Source organism: Grammomys surdaster, unplaced genomic scaffold, assembly GCF_004785775.1.
Source record: "Grammomys surdaster isolate TR1022 unplaced genomic scaffold, NIH_TR_1.0 126059, whole genome shotgun sequence".
NCBI classification, from domain to species: domain Eukaryota; kingdom Metazoa; phylum Chordata; class Mammalia; order Rodentia; family Muridae; genus Grammomys; species Grammomys surdaster.
The window spans coordinates 3,887,158-3,904,379 of record NW_021620869.1 but is presented as its reverse complement, the minus strand read 5'-3'; the positions used below and the strand labels follow the sequence as shown (position 1 = coordinate 3,904,379).

General features: G+C 49.5%; 1 protein-coding gene across 1 annotated transcript in view; it reads right to left on the bottom strand.

Moving 5' to 3' along the window:
- Positions 1 to 17,222, bottom strand: part of Per2 (period circadian regulator 2) — a 43,171-nt gene that overhangs the window by 19,060 nt on the left and 6,889 nt on the right. Inside the window, exons 2-10 of the mRNA XM_028755382.1 lie at positions 15,392 to 15,631; positions 15,010 to 15,075; positions 13,944 to 14,098; positions 10,301 to 10,422; positions 9,351 to 9,552; positions 5,239 to 5,290; positions 4,288 to 4,430; positions 2,708 to 2,786; positions 133 to 239 (exon numbers count right to left, since the gene is read on the bottom strand). Coding sequence (XP_028611215.1) covers positions 133 to 239; positions 2,708 to 2,786; positions 4,288 to 4,430; positions 5,239 to 5,290; positions 9,351 to 9,552; positions 10,301 to 10,422; positions 13,944 to 14,098; positions 15,010 to 15,075; positions 15,392 to 15,612 — 1,147 coding nt within the window. The 5' untranslated portion in view covers positions 15,613 to 15,631. The remainder of the gene's footprint in view (positions 1 to 132; positions 240 to 2,707; positions 2,787 to 4,287; positions 4,431 to 5,238; positions 5,291 to 9,350; positions 9,553 to 10,300; positions 10,423 to 13,943; positions 14,099 to 15,009; positions 15,076 to 15,391; positions 15,632 to 17,222) is intronic.

Sequence of the window (17,222 nt, the reverse complement as noted above, 5' to 3'; positions counted from 1 at the left end):
CCGCCTAGAGCTGATGACACTAGGTCTCAGCAAGGAAGTAGGACATCTACCAGGGCTCAGCATTCCCAGTGGATCCAACCCCCTTCAAGCACCAGAGCACACAGGCCTTGGGGCTTAAAGAAGAAGACCTACTCTTCTTGTGGATGGCGAGCATCAAGGGCCGGTCGCTGGGGTGGAGCTGCACGAGCACAGGGGTCTCGATCAGATCCTGAGGTAGATAGCCCAGGAGGGGGACCGCCCTGAGAGGCAAGGGACACAAGGCAGTCAGCACTCGGAATACCAATGTCAGGCGGAGCTGGCAGACTCTGAGAGACAGCCATCCCAGGGCACCTCCTCATCCAGAGACAGACACAGGCTCCCAAGTCCCCCAGAAACAGCAGAAGTAGGGTTAGGGAGTCTCAACTTGGCAGCTTTCCAGCACCCCTGTGGTGTGTCAGTAATGAGGCTGTAAGCTACAGCATGGTGTTCAGCCTCCAAAAAAGAATACATCATGACATACTGATCTCATTTTGATCAGTTTCTAATATTGACCAGTTAAATGTGAGTCTCTTTTTAACCAGCTCTGGCTGAAAGCTGTCTTTTCTAAGAATGTCTTCCTACTGTCACTTTGATCCCTATATCAGACCATTTCCTGTGGCTCCCCGATGAGCCCCCATGACTGGCTGGAACCCTTGCTTAGTGCATCTGTGCTTCTGTAAAGTGGAAGTCTCTTGGTGTTCTGGGCTGGGCTTCAAGTCACTGTAGGGGTGACCGAGGCAGCTGGCTATGCCTCTCTTTGCATCTATTGGCTAGCTGCCTCCTCTTCCCTGGGCATCCAAGCATCCCAGCAGATGTTTCCTCAAACTCTCCTGCTCAAGTGGAAGGCCATCTACACACATCCTCAGACTAGAACTTTCTAGAGGTCTGACTTTATCCTCAGTGCCTGAGGCACACTCTCAGGTCACCTGTTTCCCTTCGGACAGAGTGTACAGAATGTTCCTGGCACCCTCCCAACACAAGCCTGGCTGGAGGAATTGGGGGAGGTGAGAAAGAATAGGGAAAGAGGAAGAAGTTGGAGGGGGGAGGAGAGGACAAACAAGGCTGAGTAGGAAGGGCTGTATGCTCGATCCTGACCGCAGAGGTTCCATGATGGGAGCCCTGTAGGTTCCACTCACTAGGAGAACTTGGCGGACTGAATCCCACAGGCACGGGCCTGCCCTCTTGCCTCACAGCTGGAGCAAAACATCTGACAGTCTGCACATAGTCTTTAGGTCTATGCAGCAACGACAGCCTCTTAGGAGGCTTTGTACATTCAGCCCTGAATATTGTCTTTCAGCATCTGATATTGTCTTTCTGGTAGCTGGACCACATGTGACCTGCATGGACATCCAAGGGACCTAGGCCAGAAATGGCAGATCTCTGGCTGCCTACAGAGTGGAACCTTCCTGGAGGCAGTGCAGCATGACTCAGAACAGAAGACCGAGTGTCCCTTGCCAGGTAGGCAGAGGAGGAGAACCTGATCCTCCAGAATCTAGGAGGTGGCTTGATCTGTTTCTCTGTCTACTTCCTGTGGTATTTTCTGAAGACTTGTTTCTCCAAACCACTCCTAACAACTATTTGATTTCCCATTTCTCATCTGTCAAGGATCTAGGGGAAGGCACACAGTAGACTACAAGCTGCTGGGAACCAAGCACTTTTGAATCTAGTGAGGACCTCTTACACCTGCTCTAGTACCTTCCACGGCAGACCCAATGAGACAAGCCTGAGGAGTTCTCTGAGAAAAGGTGTGGAGGGACCCCAGAAGACAAATTCCTGCTGAAGTCCTACCAATGGCATCTCCCCCCGGCATTAGCCCTTTGCACTACATCCCTGATGGTACCATCACCCATTAGACAGAGTTTAAACAGAGTGAGAAAGGCAGGGTCAACTAAATAATCCCCAGCTTTCCAGAGAGGCCCATTTATAGCATTCATTTCTCAGAAAACGTGGTGTTTGTTTTCTCATTTTTGTTCTTTCTGAAGTAGGATCTTGAACTCCCAAATGTTCCTGTCTCAGCCTCATCACGCCGAGATCACAAGTGTGAGCTACTGCAACTGGATCTCATGAACTTGTTAGCGTGATTTCAAACTGTTTGACTGCCTGTATAGTCACATGTTCTGTAAGAGTGAGGCATAGCCTAAAAACTGCATCCTTAGGCAACTGTGCTGTACAAGCAAAGCCGAACTCCTACCACATAGATCAGTCACCGGGCCTGACTGCTGATGCAACGTAGAAACCCAGGGCATGAAGGAGTGTGAGGCTGCTGCCAGGCACCACGGCACCCTGCCTTGTGAAATAAAGAGGACTTGCTGAAATATCAAGTTGTAAATCGATAAGCCAGAAACAACAGTGCTGTACTGTGCACAGCTGTGTCTACTACCCTACTGTAGCATGTCTGTCACTAGACAACGGGATCACAACAGTGTATGTGCTCTGACTGAAACATCACCGTGTCACAGAATAGTACAGTCACACATTTTTGTCAATTGCCATATATGGAAAATGACATACAACCTCGTCTTCAGCAATGATGTCAAAAGCAAGAAAGGTTCATTTTTATCACTTTGGTTGTTCCCAGGACAATGAGGAAACACTGAGTGTCTGTCCGAGGATCTGGTGACGCAGAGGACACAGTACTGATTCCCAGATGAACGGCAGCAGGTGGTGTGACCAGTGAGACACTACTCACCTTTCATCCACATCCTGGAACAAGCAGTTTGGTGTGTGGGTCGTTGTGAAGATCCTTTTCTCGGGAGGAATTCTAGGGGCTGAAAGAACAGAATTTCCACTTCTAAGAAACTTAGTTCTTAAAACTAACTTGGTTAGTCAGCTCTGTGGCAACTAAGGAAATACTCAAGGATGGGCAGCCAATGAGAAAATGAGAGGGTAGACAGAGTAACAGAGCCATCATGCTGAAGGCAGGGCAGGTCCCAACCAGACGGCCACCACAGCCTCTTCAACCTCTCTGGGAGCCAATGGGAGCTGTCATGCTAGCTGAGACACGTGGCCCTGGGACAGAAGACTGCCTTCATGGTTTGTAAGATGAAAACTACAATAATCTGAAGAAATCACTTTTGTAAAGATGAGTTATATGACATATGGTTTGCCAAAGCCATTGCAAGGGAGAACTTGATAGTTTCTGGGGGATGAAGGGACTGGGGGGGGGAGAGGAAAACAAAGACAATCCATTCTATACAGGAAATTGTATATCCAGTGTTTTCCCCAACTATAGAATTCTAAAATCTTTGGTTCTTGAAGGACATTCATGATTTGGGGTGATAAGTTGTTCTTCCTCTCTATACTCTTAATGAATATTGGAAAGAGAATGTTATATTAATTATATAATTATCATATTGATTATTAATTATTGATAATTATTAATACACTAATTATTATATTAATTATATTAATATTAGATGCAGAGATACATCACTGGGTCAGAGAGAAGAATCATGTTAGAACATGCTGCTATCACTTTCAAGAAATGCTTTGAAAAAAACAAAACAAAAAAACTCATGGCTAACCAAAAGACTGCAGGATACATGTTCCTGGGCTAGGGTGAGGCTGCTGTCAGGGGATCATTAGTCCTGTGACTCCTGAGTTGACACACAGAAAACAAACAGCTTCTAGCCAGGCACTGGACCACAGTATGAGAAAACAATTTTTTTTAGAGGAATCCCAAGAAAGCCGTTGGGATGGTACAGCTTTCCTTGGGCTCCATGGGAAAAACCTGCCTGTGAGGAGACGGGCTGGCCTGGGAAGGCCTCACTGATGGGAAGCATTAGGGTAGCTGAACAGCCTCAGGCTGAGATGCAGAGAAAGCCAGTCAGAGGGAAGGGCTTGTTGAAGATTTGTGCTCGACAGAAACCACAAGTTAGGAGGAAGGCAGCCCAGACTGAAGGCAGGATGGGCCAAGGTGGGCAAAGGATAGCCCAGCACTGGAGGTCCAGTGAGTCAGTAGAGGTTCTGGGGTACTGAGATATCATGAGGCATAAGCAAGGGTGAGGGATGATGGTAAGAGGGATACAGGGCCTCAGAGCTGGTGCCACTCTGTGGGGAAGGGAGAGGGCAACAGGTACAGCTAGCTGCCTTTGGCTGCTATGGGAGAGCCACATAGCAAAGAGAACTGGGTTGAATTCAGAGGAGACTGATGGGGTTGGGGAGAGGCCAAGGTGAATGAGCAGCGAGGTACGCTTTAGACATCATGCGTCAACCACAGGCAAGAGGGATGAGTTAACGTGGGTGCTCCCTGGTCAGGCATGGCTCTACCTTCATAGCCCGAGTGTACCCTCTCTGCTAGCAGCAGGCAGCAGAGCTGGCTCTCGGCACCTTGCTGCTCTTGCACCTTGACCAGGTAGGGTGTCATGCGGAAGGGCTGGTAGCGAATCTCATTCTCGTGGTGTTTCCCAACACTGTGGAGAGAGGAGTGTGGAGAGAGCAAGGGTCAAGGTTCTGAGCCACGACAAAGAGAAGCCTTGGCCTGCTAGTGAGCCCTGCTCCTAGCTGTCTGTGAGGGCTAAGTGACTTCCCCACTTGTACCAGATGCCAAGGATGCTCAGCCAGACTGGCACAGCAAAACCTCTAGTGGGAACCTAGCCATGCGGGAGGCAGCACACATCTGGGCCCACTGGAGAAGCTGGCCAGTGCTCACCCTTAGTTGTTCTCCACTAGACCCACACTGAAGGGTCAACGGTCAGCGTCCATACCATGAGCAGTAGGAGGCCTTCCTGCCTTTCTCTTGAGCAATTTGCAGTTACACTAAGACAAAGCAACTGGGAATGGGAAGTTGCTTCCTCAGGGGGATTCTGGGCCTGGCTGTCCATGGAGTCACTGCTGACATTGTCCTGGATGTCTTGGTCACCAAGAGCCTGCAAGGTACACTGTGACTCTAACCCAAGAAATGCAGGTGCACATTCAGGGCTACAGGCACTGCCTAAGCCATGGCCCTGGGGAATGTCTTCCTGAGCAACAGAAGGGCAGTGTGGGGGGCTCTGTCTTTTTTTGAAGAAGAACGGACGCATTCCCTCCCTTCATACAGTAGCATGTAACTCATTTGAGGGGGGTTTTCACACAGGCTCTGCAGAAGCTATGTCTGGTCTCACTCTCAGATTTGGGGGTGGAGGGAGGGAACAAGCAATATACCCCTAATTCTCCCACAAGTACAGGTAGTGGACCATCTATATTGCTTTCTGAGTTTGAAAGACTGGACACTGGACTCACCTGACACGGCAGAAAAAAGATTTCTCCTCCATGCACTCCTGAGTGAAAGAATCTACAAGAAAAACCCAGAGTCATTTCCTTGTCAATAAGCACAGAATCAAACCGAGGTATGCATTGTGATGTGTCCGAAGTACAAAGTGAGTCCTTCATAGAGCTTTTATATTGGATACAATTTCAAAGGTGCATAGACCAAATTATACTGCCCTACAAGTTTACAGTTTTGTCTTTAGAAAGGTTTGGGGTTTTTTTTTCTTCCTTTTTGAGACAGAGTTTTACTATGTAGCTCTGGCTGGCCTGGAACTTGCAGCTATCTTTCAGACTCTGCCTCTAGAGTTGCTAGGATTACTGGCGAGAGCTGACAAACACGGATGTTTAAAACTTCTGAACAGTGCGCAGTGGTGCTACCAACACGCTGGCAGTTCATCTCGGGAAGACACAGGATGTGTGTACTTGCTGACAGACCCCTGGGCATTCTCACTCCCACTGCTGAAATATTTGCTTCTAACAGAAGTGACCTGAGGCTCTTGAAAATATCAACACTTTCTAAAATACCAACTTACTTTAATATTTACAGTGTCTTGAGAAACGTGAGCTGGCTGGACCTCACGTCAGAGAAGGGGAGCAGGCATCTCTAGAACAGCTTGAAGATTAGAAACTCCTTCAACTTTGTCTTGGATATAGTATTTCTTCCATTCGAAAGAAATGAGGTAACACAGGAAATTACTAGTTACATAAAATGATACAGAATTGCCAGCCTGAAAAAGGCTTCTCTGAGGCTACCAGGTTCTCCTTCCACTTAGGACATACTTTGACCAGGCAGTGGTGACACATGCGCACGCCTTTAATCCCAGCACTTGGGAGGCAGAGGCAGGCGGATTTCTGAGTTCGAGGCCAGCCTGGTCTACAGAGTGAGTTCCAGGACAGCCAGGGCTACACAGAGAAAGCCTGTCTCAAAAAACCAAACCAAACCAAACCAAACCAAACCAAACCAAACCAAACCAAACCAAACCAAACCAATCAAATCCAATCCAATCCAATCCAAAACAAAAAAACAAAAACAAAAAAAAAAAAGAAAAAAAGAAAAAAGAGAAAAGAAAAAGAAAAAAAAAAACACCTTTGGCTGGCTTCTTTGTGGAGAGGCAGCCTAGGTTGCCCACACTCCCAGCCATTTCCTTTCCTTGTTCCTGAACCATGCTGCTGTAACTCACACTGCAAACTAGTTTTTAATAGTCTCATGGTTTAGGGAGAACGTAGACAACCTCCTTTATAGGAAACCCTCAAACAAAATGGTGTATCTGCCCCAGGCTGCTCACTGAAGGGGTATGGTTGTTGAGCTGGTGAAGGACACAAAGGCAGTGTCCATCTCTGATGCTATACAACAGGAATAAGGGGGGGGGATTGTCAGTGGGAGAGGTCCTGGAGCTGGCCAGAGCCACTGATTGCAGGTGGTAGTGGCAAGCAATGAGAAGCCACTGTGTAAGCAGAGATCAAGGACCTGCCAACCACAGACAGAACGGCAGATAATTCCCAGTGACAAGCCCAGAGCAATCCTCGCTCGGTCCTTGTTCCTCTGCTTTGGGAAGCTACAGTCTTCAACTCTGGGCATCCAAAGCCCATGATGGACTGTGACCATCAGCCATTGGTGGGCAGACGCTAATGAACTCTTGCTGGCTACCCTTGTCAGTAGTGGTGGAGGCTAGCTCCTCTCAGCCCTCCATCAGTGGCAGTGCTGTGACCCTGGGTGCCCTGAAGTTCTTCTAGAGTCAGAGTCTTCAGAGGAAGCTGGCAAAATACAATGAAGAACTGGAGAGTTCAACCACAAGAGGCCTGTAGCTAAAAGGACAGGAGCGAGGGGCTGCCAGTGTGGAGGTACAGAATGGTCACAGTAATCCAGTCCCAAGAGAACAAAAGCACAGCTGCCAATCCCTCCGTGTGACTCGGTCACCCCCTTAAAGACCAGTTATCCCACACTCCACAAAGCTCAGCCTGAGTTTGAGAGGAGAACAGCCCACAGGTGGCCCTTCTGGCTTGCCATAGCTCACACTCTTCTCATAATACAAACTATAATCAAGTCCATCCCATAGTCTCCAGTGCCAACCGGAGAATCCAAAGTCCAACTGTGAGCTCAAACCAATCATCTGCTCCAAAGCCACAGGATGAGGGCTAGGCATGCTGTTCCTGAGGAAGACTGGCCAGAAGGAAGGCACAATAGGCCTCATGAAAGGCTGAAACTAGGGCCCAGCAGCCTTGTTCTAAAGCTGGGGGATCATCCTGTTACCCCAGCACCTGCTACATACTTGGTGCACATGGGTAAGACTGGACCCCCCAAAGCAGCAAGTAGCTTCGCCCCACGGCTTGCTGGTCTCAGCCCGGCTTTGGTTGTTAGGATTGCCTGTGGTTTTCCTGGGATGTGTGGCTTGTCTCTGGTGGCTCAGTTTCCCAAGGTGACAGCCCTGACAGCACTGGCTGGCATAGTCTTAGGGATATTCTCTGGGACAGCTCTGCTCCTGTGGCAGAGGAAGCTATACCTCACCTTCCTCCTGCCTGCAGAATCAGCCCCACAGGGACACTGGCAAGGTTTGTCTTACGCCTGATGGAGAATGTGGGGGTTGAGCCTGCATCACTGGGGCCACAGTGAGAGCTGGTGAGAGCTGTGCATGGATGTGGGGATCAGAGGCTTCCTTGAAGATCTCTGATGTGCCTTCAGGTCTTTTCCTCTGTGATGGGGAGGTCTTCACTGCCATTTATCTCCTACCCACAGAATCCTTCAGCAATCTGATTGACTGCACCCCTGCATTCCACCCTGTATGTGGCCAGACTGTAGCTAGTCCCTCCGACATTTCCATCAGCATGCTGGTCACAACCATTTATGCAAATGATAAAAGCGTCAAGCTTTCCCCAGTCCTCCTGTCTTCCTCTGTCCTCCAACAGCAGGACGGAACCTCAGCACTTGGGCCTTTTCCAGTTTCCATTTTGAAACAATTCAGCTGCTGCCACATCCTAGTTCCAAGTCTGTTCTCTGCCACTTCGGGGACCACTGCAGCAGCACGCAGTTCTCACCAGAACTGCTTCCGTCCATTTTCTGTTGCTGTAAGAAGCTGTCACAGGCTGACTCAGGAAGAGGATGGGTTTAATTTAGCTCATGGTTTTGGAGGCTGGAATGTCCAAGAGCACAGGGCAAGGATCTGCCCTGCTGCTGGAGAGGGCCACGCACTGCTTCAAATCATTACGGGAAACGGTATGTAGGACACATGCAGAAGGGGCAGCCTTGCTTCATAGCAACCCATCCAGTCCCTCAGGGCTCGCTGAGTCCTGACAAGGAAGTCTGTTCCAGGAGAAAGGCATTTGTCTCTCCTCATGGCTGCATTACCTCAAAGTCTCACCTCAGTACTGTGACATCAGTAAATTCCAACTAGAGTTTTGGAGAGGACAAACCATACTCAGACTACAGCCGACTGACTGGGGTTTGGGGGTGACTGGGAGGGCACAAGGAGAACGGCAAACCTGGATCTATGGAGAGAAGACATGGAGTGGCCTGGCCGCCAGACAGGAAGGTCTGGGCAAGGGCAAGAAGCCTGGACATAGTGGACCACAAAGCCAGAGGACATACTTGCTAGTGAGTATGGAAAGTGCCATGCAAGCCAGAGAACTTTATAATTTATACTTATGATCCTGCCTCCAGCCAAGACGAAGTTCCCTGGAAAGTCACCCGACAAATGCCACACCTGAACATTACGGCCGCTAAGGCCACAAGGGTATTAACTGCTGCCTGCAGGCAGCTGCCATTCCACAGAACATCCCTCTGCCTCACAGGATGCATCCCAGCTCTCTGCACTGCAGTTATGTCAAGATTCCTCCTCTGAATAACTCTGTTTCTAAAATGCCTAATTTTGAAGACTCTCTGAAGTTTACAAAGAGGTTATTTATTCTAGAGACAAACAACTGTTTGCCTCTTGCCCTAGACAGATCAGTGGCTGGTAGCCTGTCAGGAGGGCTCTGTGGGTATTCTGACATAGCTGAGAAGGGAAGCCAGCTCCCAACCTCTGCCCTTGTCTCTAGCCTCCTCCACACTCTGACTCAGAGGGAGCAAGACACTGCAGCCAGGACCTCACCTAAGCCGCTGCACACACTCCAGGGTGGAAGCTTGTAAGGGGTGGTGTAGCTGTGGAACACGCTGACGTCATGAGGAGCTAGGAACTCCACAAACTTGGCGTCACTGAAGGCATCCTTCTTACAGTGAAAGATGGAGGCCACTTGGTTAGAGATGTACAGGATCTTCCCAGAAACCAGGGACACGGCCACAGCAAACATATCCTGGAAACGGGGAGCATGACCAGGTGATTATAGTCACTATGGACTGTAATATAGTCACTAAGGCTAGTAGGAGCATCCTGGGTTGCATGAGGGACAGGGTGCATCTGGACCTCCCCAATTCTGTCCAACCTGACTTTCCTGCTCCAATAAAAAAATCCAATGCAACACTCTCAGGAATGGCACATTAGGCCAGCCTTCCTAAGCACCCATGCTCCCCTAGCCTGGCCAAGTGACCTTCGCCAGCTGGTCTCTTTCAGGTTTGTGGGATAGCCTGCCCCTCTAAGCATAGGCCAGCCCCCCTTGGAGGGAGGCTGCTAAGCAGAAAGAGGGAAAGAGCCTCAAGGGGTTAGGCTGGCGCAAGTTCAGCACTGCTCTAGTACATTCTGGATCTTCATAGGTTAGTCTGTTCTAGTTGGGAGTCCGGGAGTAGGGTCTCTCCTCTCCCAGACCATTACATGACATTTAGAAATATGGGCTTTGGACCCAGACTTTGTTACCATGGAGCCTGAACAAACAGGCGGTTACTAAATCTGTCTCTTCATCCTGAGGCTACAAAAAACAGGAGCATCAAGTTCTATCACCGCTGGGTTTCTCTGGTACTGGGAGCTATGAGTCAGAATTGGCCAGAGATGAAGACTTCACTCGAGAATCAGCAACTTCGTGATTTTATTCAGAGATCTGCCTCCTGACAGTGGACCAGCTAGCTACCTTAACCAGGGGAGAACTCGTGCCCTGTCAAAACACTCACCGCATTCTTCACGATATACTCGGAGGTAATGCCCTCAACCTGCTCCATGGTGTAGGAAGGCACATCCACGCTGCAGGGCTGGCTCTCGCTGGACATTAGCAGCTGGTAGTACTCCTCATTAGCTATAAGAGAAGCGACACCCATGTTCAGCAGATGAGATCACATGACAGCACACTGTCGCTGGCCCCTGAAGCCGGGGTCCATTTTCCTTAAATGAAGAAATGGGATGAGATAGAATCTTGAGGGGGAGGAGAGCCAGAGGATGCACAGACACGAGTGGCCAGCACTCAAGGGCAGACTGCAGACTCTCTCACACACCAGGCCATGTTAGGAATCTAAAAACTCATAAATACATTACTTTAAGTCGTAAGGGTGCATAGGCCCCTGAAGTGTGACATAACCACAATGGTCACACTTCGGATCCACAGAAGCATCCCTTCCACCTGCACTTGGATGGTCCCTTTAGAAACTTCTATGCACTTGGGAGGCAGAGGCAGGCGTATTTCTGAGTTCAAGGCCAGCCTGGTCTACAGAGTGAGTTCCAGGACAGCCAGAGCTACACAGAGAAACCCTGTCTCGAAAAACAAACAAAAAAGAAAGAAAGAAAGAAAGAAAGAAAGAAAGAAAGAAAGAAAGAAAGAAAGAAAGAAGAAAGAAAGGAAGAAAGGAAGGAAGAAAGAAAGAAAGAAAGAAAGAAAGAAAGAAAGAAAGAAAAAAGGAAGGAAAGAAGCTTCTATGCAGGCAGGATTGACTGCTTGAAAGAGGAACAAGTACCAAAATCCACATTGGAAAGAAAGTGCTGTGAGCAGTGTCTACAAATACTATGGCCGCTGCTCTGAGTTCGTATCTGGTGGGATTCTGGGGGCTCGGCCACAGCTGCTCTCACTGCACATGGAATCAGCGCAGTCGTCCTGCCTCTAAAGCTCCACATCCCCTTAGGTAGCCGGAACCTAGGGTGGCTGTGTCCTGGAGTTTGACCTTGGGACCCAGCCAAGCATGTGTCCCTGCAGAGTGGTAATGAGGTCTTTGGACTCAAAGCTGGGTCTTATCTGATGTTGATCTCTCCACCTTCACAGACTGGTAAGTTTCTGAGCATGCTCTCTGCTGGAAAGCTTAGGAACATTCTCGATTTGGCAGAACTCCCAAGTTCCGAAGTTACTGCGGCCAAGTGCGAGGCATGCAAACCAACAGTCCCTGGAGAGTGAGACTGATTCACGTAGCTGCTCGTTCCAGAGAACAGGGTCTTCCTTAGGCACAGGCCCCAGAGCCATGGCCCCCCACTGAGGAGTCTGGCCCTAAAGCACCAAACACATCAAGCCTAAGCAGCACTGGCTAGCAGGCAGACAACGCTGTTCAGACCACATCAGTCTTCCAAAACAGACAGCAGTTTAGGAGTAATCCACAGAGGTTTCAGGCTGAAGACAGAACCCAAACATGAGGGAGGCCAGGACTCAGCAGAATAATACTGCTATTGATGGCTCCAAGGACCGAAGATCAATATTAGTAACCTATCTACTACTGACAGAAAGCTGCCCAGATACTCAGCAATAGGAGACTGTCTGAAGAGCAAGCTCATACCTAGACTACTGGCCACAAGCCTGGCCTACACGCTTGATGGCTTCAAGACAGCCAGCAATGCTAACAGCAAAGCCAATTCTGCCTAGGTCACAGTTTTGGCTTTTTGATGTGTATTTGTAACATGTAGTCGTCAGCCCTCGGCACATGTATGTGACTGTGATCAAAGGCACGGTCAGTCATGCAGCGGGGTGATGTTCACACAAGGTCACACAAGGGTGATGTGGTGGAGGGGGGTTGTGCTTTCCACATCACCTGCCCACGGCACCTGTCTTTCTTGCCCCAGTGGGATGTTTGCCTCTACCTGTTCACTGAAAGTCCAAGCACATAGCTAGGGACATCCCCCACCACCAGTGGCTGGAAGGAAAAGGGACTAAAGACATAGCACTCTGTGCCAGGGCTATATGAAGGCACTTTCTCCACAGGAGAGCACCTACAGAGCTCAGATTCCCTGTGCCTAGCAACTGACTAAACACGCCTTTCTGCCAATGCCTACAGCTAGACTATCCTGGAATGATCTATCCAGGGGACTTAGGCTGAACCTTGGGGATGGACCACCTGCTTTTTGCTTGGGAAGTGTTCCCTTCTTGTCTGGGAGTCAAGAGCAACTGCAAGTGCCTGAGAGCCAGGAGATGGGGGAAGCTGGTCTGTGCAGATCCTGGGCAAGAGCACTGAAGGAGACCTGGGTCTGCCGGGGTACTAGAGACTCACTGCCTCCCTCAACAGGAAAGCGCCTGAGCTCTTTTCCAGGTTCTTACTTTGTAGCCCCAGTCTTCTCTCATGGGCCAGTTAAAAATGCTCTGCCTGCCATAGTCTGTCTTCTCAAAGTCCAAGCACACAATCAGCGGCAGCACTCTTGATAGAGTTGCTCCTGATTGTGCATGCATGATGGTGAGGGCTGTCCTGTGATAGAACTTAAGTGACAGGTGGTGTTGCTGTGTGTCCTGTCACCTTCCTTCTTCATTGAAGATGTCTTGTGGGTAAACATTTTTAAATCAACAGGAAATGAGTCATTTGACTTCATGAATTGAGAAGTGCCTGGGTGAGCAGGCTAGAGAGGTGATGCGGTGGCTAAGAGGCCCAGAGTGCCAGTACCCACATGGTGGCACACAACTGCTTGTAACTCAGTGCCACAGGATTTGGCGCCCTCTTATGGCTTCCACTGGCACTGCAAACAATTGGTGCATATACACCAATACCACATAAAACCAGATATGGTGGTGCACACCTGTAATCCTAGTATTTAGAAGGTGGATCTAGACATTCAAGGTCATCCCCAGTTACACAGCAGGCATAGTGAGTTTGTGGTCAGCCTGGGCTACCTGAGATCCTGTCTCAGAGAACCGAGTGCTGAGAGCTAGTGACCCGCTCTGCATCTTTCCTCAGGCTGCGGGCTGAGCTCAGGAATGTTCTACTCCAATCCTGTTCTCACTCACAGAGCTCACAGTACTTGTGGCCATTTTCTGAGCTCAGCCACAAACACATGCCAAAGCCTAGATTATGCCGAACTTCTGAAAACGACCAGACCATACTCAGTACAAGAGGCTTAGGGGGTAAACGCCTCTCCTGTCCCCTGGTTTTCTGCCTATTTTTGGTTTTGCCTCTAAAAGTCCCAGTTCAATAGAAAACTGCAATGAACCATGGTTCTCAACCAACTTGAGCATCATCAGATCTTTACTGCTGCCTTTTGCCATTTCAGGGATGTGCCTTAGAAAGATGTGGTTATTTGGATTATAGTTTGGGACATTTAAGATGTGTTTCCAAGGCTGGCAAGATGGCCTAGAGGATAAGGGCTCTTTGTTGTGCAAGCCTGGAACCTGAGTTCAATCTCTGGAACCTACAGAAAGATGGAAGAAGATAACCCCAACTCCACAAGGTTGTCCTCTGATTTCCACACACATGCATGACATACGTGCTACCCACCATCCTGTACACACACAAACACACACACACACACACACACACACACACACACACACGTGAGCATGCACATGCACAAAATAAGCAAAAACAAATAAACCAAAACCTTGTTTCTATGGGTTTGAACAGACGTGCAAAGTCCACATACCCTTCACCTGCTTCACGCTCCGCAAGGCATACTTCAAGGTTGCCAGCGTGCTGGCCTTCCCCTTGGCCTTCTTGTCTGCAGGGAGGTGAACCTTCAGTTCCCTCAGGGTCCTTATCAGTTCTTTGTGTGCGTCAGCTTTGGCAGACTGCTCACTACTGTGGAATTTAAAAGAGGGGGGCAATCAAATGTGAGCCTTCTGAAAAGAGTGTTGGGGGCAGGGATACCCAGCACCCCTGGCCTCCCTCACTGTGGGCCAGCACCTTTCTCCGTTGTGGTTACTAACGAGGTCTATAGACATGGAAGCCAATGCCTCCTCCCAGGAGACCACAGACTGGTAAGAATCCCTGTTCTCACCCAGAGAGAGAAGTCTTCCAACTAGATCCTTATCCTGGGGTTAAGCTGGGGCGCATTTAGGAGGGCCGTTGGTTAACCCATGGTGCCGTGGTGTAGGCTTTACCACAGAGCTGTTCCTTCCCTAGCCCAGGCAGATGGACAAGGACGGTATGAAGGACAGAGAAATAGCTCCTGGCATCATGAGCATGGGTCAGGAGAACAGAGCAAAGGGGACTCTTAGGAAGGAATCCCAGGAGAGAATAGTGGGCAGAGGAAGACAGGCCCGATAACAAGGAATTGCTGATGTAAATGGCTTGTGTCAAGGAGAAGGCATCCAAAGACCAATGGGTCAGGTCCCTGAGACTTCAATGGCCGAGTGCCCACATGCCTGGGAGAACAGACTTTGCCCCAAAAACTGATAAGAAAATGTCCATGGATGCACAGATAATTTGTTACAAACAAATGAGAAGGTTCCTGCTGAACACACAGGGCTGAGGTAAAGGGCCTAAAGTAGAGCTGGAAGGAAACCAGGTCCCCCAAGAACAACCAGGGCTCAGAGAAGAACAGGGCCAGTGTCACTGTGAAAGGCAGACGCCACCAGTTACACTAACCAGCTGCTCAGACCAACAGATTTATCAGAGCTAAGGGGGTTGTCACATGACTTCCTCAGGTCTGAGAGGAAGTCCTGCAACTTGTTGAATGAGCCTGAGGTGGGAACTGAGGCAAGTCTCACCTGCAGCCGCTTGTGGAGGGGTTGTGTTCCGCCTCTTTCATCATGAGTCTGAAGGCATCATCAGGGCTGCAAGAGCAGACAGATCAGATCTCTGAGAGATGAAAATGCATAAGGAACAATCTGTGACCAACTGTATGTGTGTGAGGAGACTCCTCCGAGATCTTACTGGACTGTCTGTTAAGTGGCATCAGACACAAAACTGCAAAGATGATGTGATATCGTCGTTATTTGGAAGGACAGACTCCAATAAATATCATATACAAGATTAAGAAGTACTGCCATCCTATAAGTCCTGGTAACTTGCTGCTTGAAGATGGGCAACAAACTATGGAGGAGGCCAGCGGTGTCCTGTGTGTGAGGACCTGGTCTGAGGCTGACCTACCTGGAGTGGGTGTTGGAAGATTCCACTAACATCCGCAGCTCCTTCCCACTGTCGTCACAGTCACTGCCCTGAGAGTCCCGCCCCGTGGAGCAGTTCTCATTTCCGCTGGAACCACTGCTCATGTCCACGTCTTCCTGGAGCACAGCCTGGGTGGGCTGAGGCTCCCCTGGCTCCTTGGTGGGGCTGGTAGGACTTGGGGAGAAGTCCACGTATCCATTCATGTCGAGCACTGGAATGAAGCTGGTGGAAGAACGTTAAGAGGCACCAATGAGGTTGGGGATACAGATCAATAAGAATAAAGCACTAACTTAGTATGTGCAAGGCTCTTGGTTCCCAGTACTAATGGCAGAGCTGTCATTTACTGCTGTGTTTATGTGTTCCTGATTCCTGAGCTCCTACTGACCCTGGATCAGGAAGACAGCTTGTCTGAGAGCCTTGGCTGGGCTATGGAGGTGCTTACAGCCTTGACAGTAGACAGACAAGGGCACAAACAGCCACCCAGGCGGTGGAGAAATACAGTCATGCTAAATGGTAAACAGGTCCTGAGAATCTTCATCCTATTATCTCCGCAGGGGGGTCCAGAAACAACTCCATCAAAATATAGCACGTGCTACAGAGAAGCTGGGGGCAGCTGGGCCTCCTGGAGAGGTTATGCTGTTGGGTGATGGGGTGAAGAGGTCTCCATGAAGCTGGTCCAGTGGGATGCCAAGGAATGCTCCAGGTGCTAGGGGCTCCAGCACTGCAGGTAGCTGGCACTGGCATAAGGTGGTGTGACTGGGAGGAGACACCCCAGTAGTCAGGAGCCACTGCACTGCTTAGGCATCATGGTTATGACTTGCTTTACATTGGTCGGATCCCATGGCCACACTAAATAGACACTTCATCTTGTGTGCTTAGGGATAGGTGGGTAGAAGGGGCTAAAATTCCACCACTAAGAAGGCTTCCATAGAAATCTGAACCCCATGAAGGGTCACGGACTTAGTGATTGGGAAGCGTGGGCATATCACCAGGCAGGAGGCCACAGCTCAAGGATAAGAAACTGTTAGATGTTGCTAGGGGAAAAAGGGAGGGCCGGGGATAATATTTCTAGCAGGATCCTGGAAGGAAACAGATGTCACTTAAGCTGGCTCAGGTCACATTAAGTTTATGCAAACAGCTAAAAGCAGTTAAGGGCTCCGTGCTGGGCCTGGGAGAGGCAGGTACCACCACCCCAGGTGTTAGGGAAGAAGAAGGAGGAGCTAAGGAAACCTGGACCACCACAGACTGAGGAAGAAATGCCTGGCTCTTCTCCTGACCTCTACCGGGGACTTGCTGACTCTTGCTAGGAGTCCAAGTGGCAGCAGTAGGTTCTCTGAGAGAACAATGCTCCCATGGTTTCCTTGCAGTCAGGAAAACACCAGTTGTCAATGGAAGACCAACACACACAGTCTAGGTCACACTACAATTGCCATGTGTGCCCTGCATGTAGGACTCCGTATTCCTTGTCATGAGGAATGAGGCCTTGTTTGTCCACAATTAACAGACAAAAGCCAAAGTGGGACTCTCGAGAAGGCTCCAACAAAGAAGCACCACCATCAGCAGTGAGGAAAGACCAACCCAGGACAGATGGGGCAGACGGTACCCACCCCTTCTCATGCACAAAAAGCCTATAGGAGATAGGTTTGATGAAACATGTGACAAAAACTGAGATAATGCCACAGGCCAAGACAAAAACACGACATCAGAACCAAGAAGAAGAGGAGGAGGAGGAAGAAGAGGAAGAGGAGGAGGAGGAAGAGGGGAAGGAGGAAGAAGAAGGAGGAGGAAAAGGAAGAGGAGAAGAAGGAGGAGG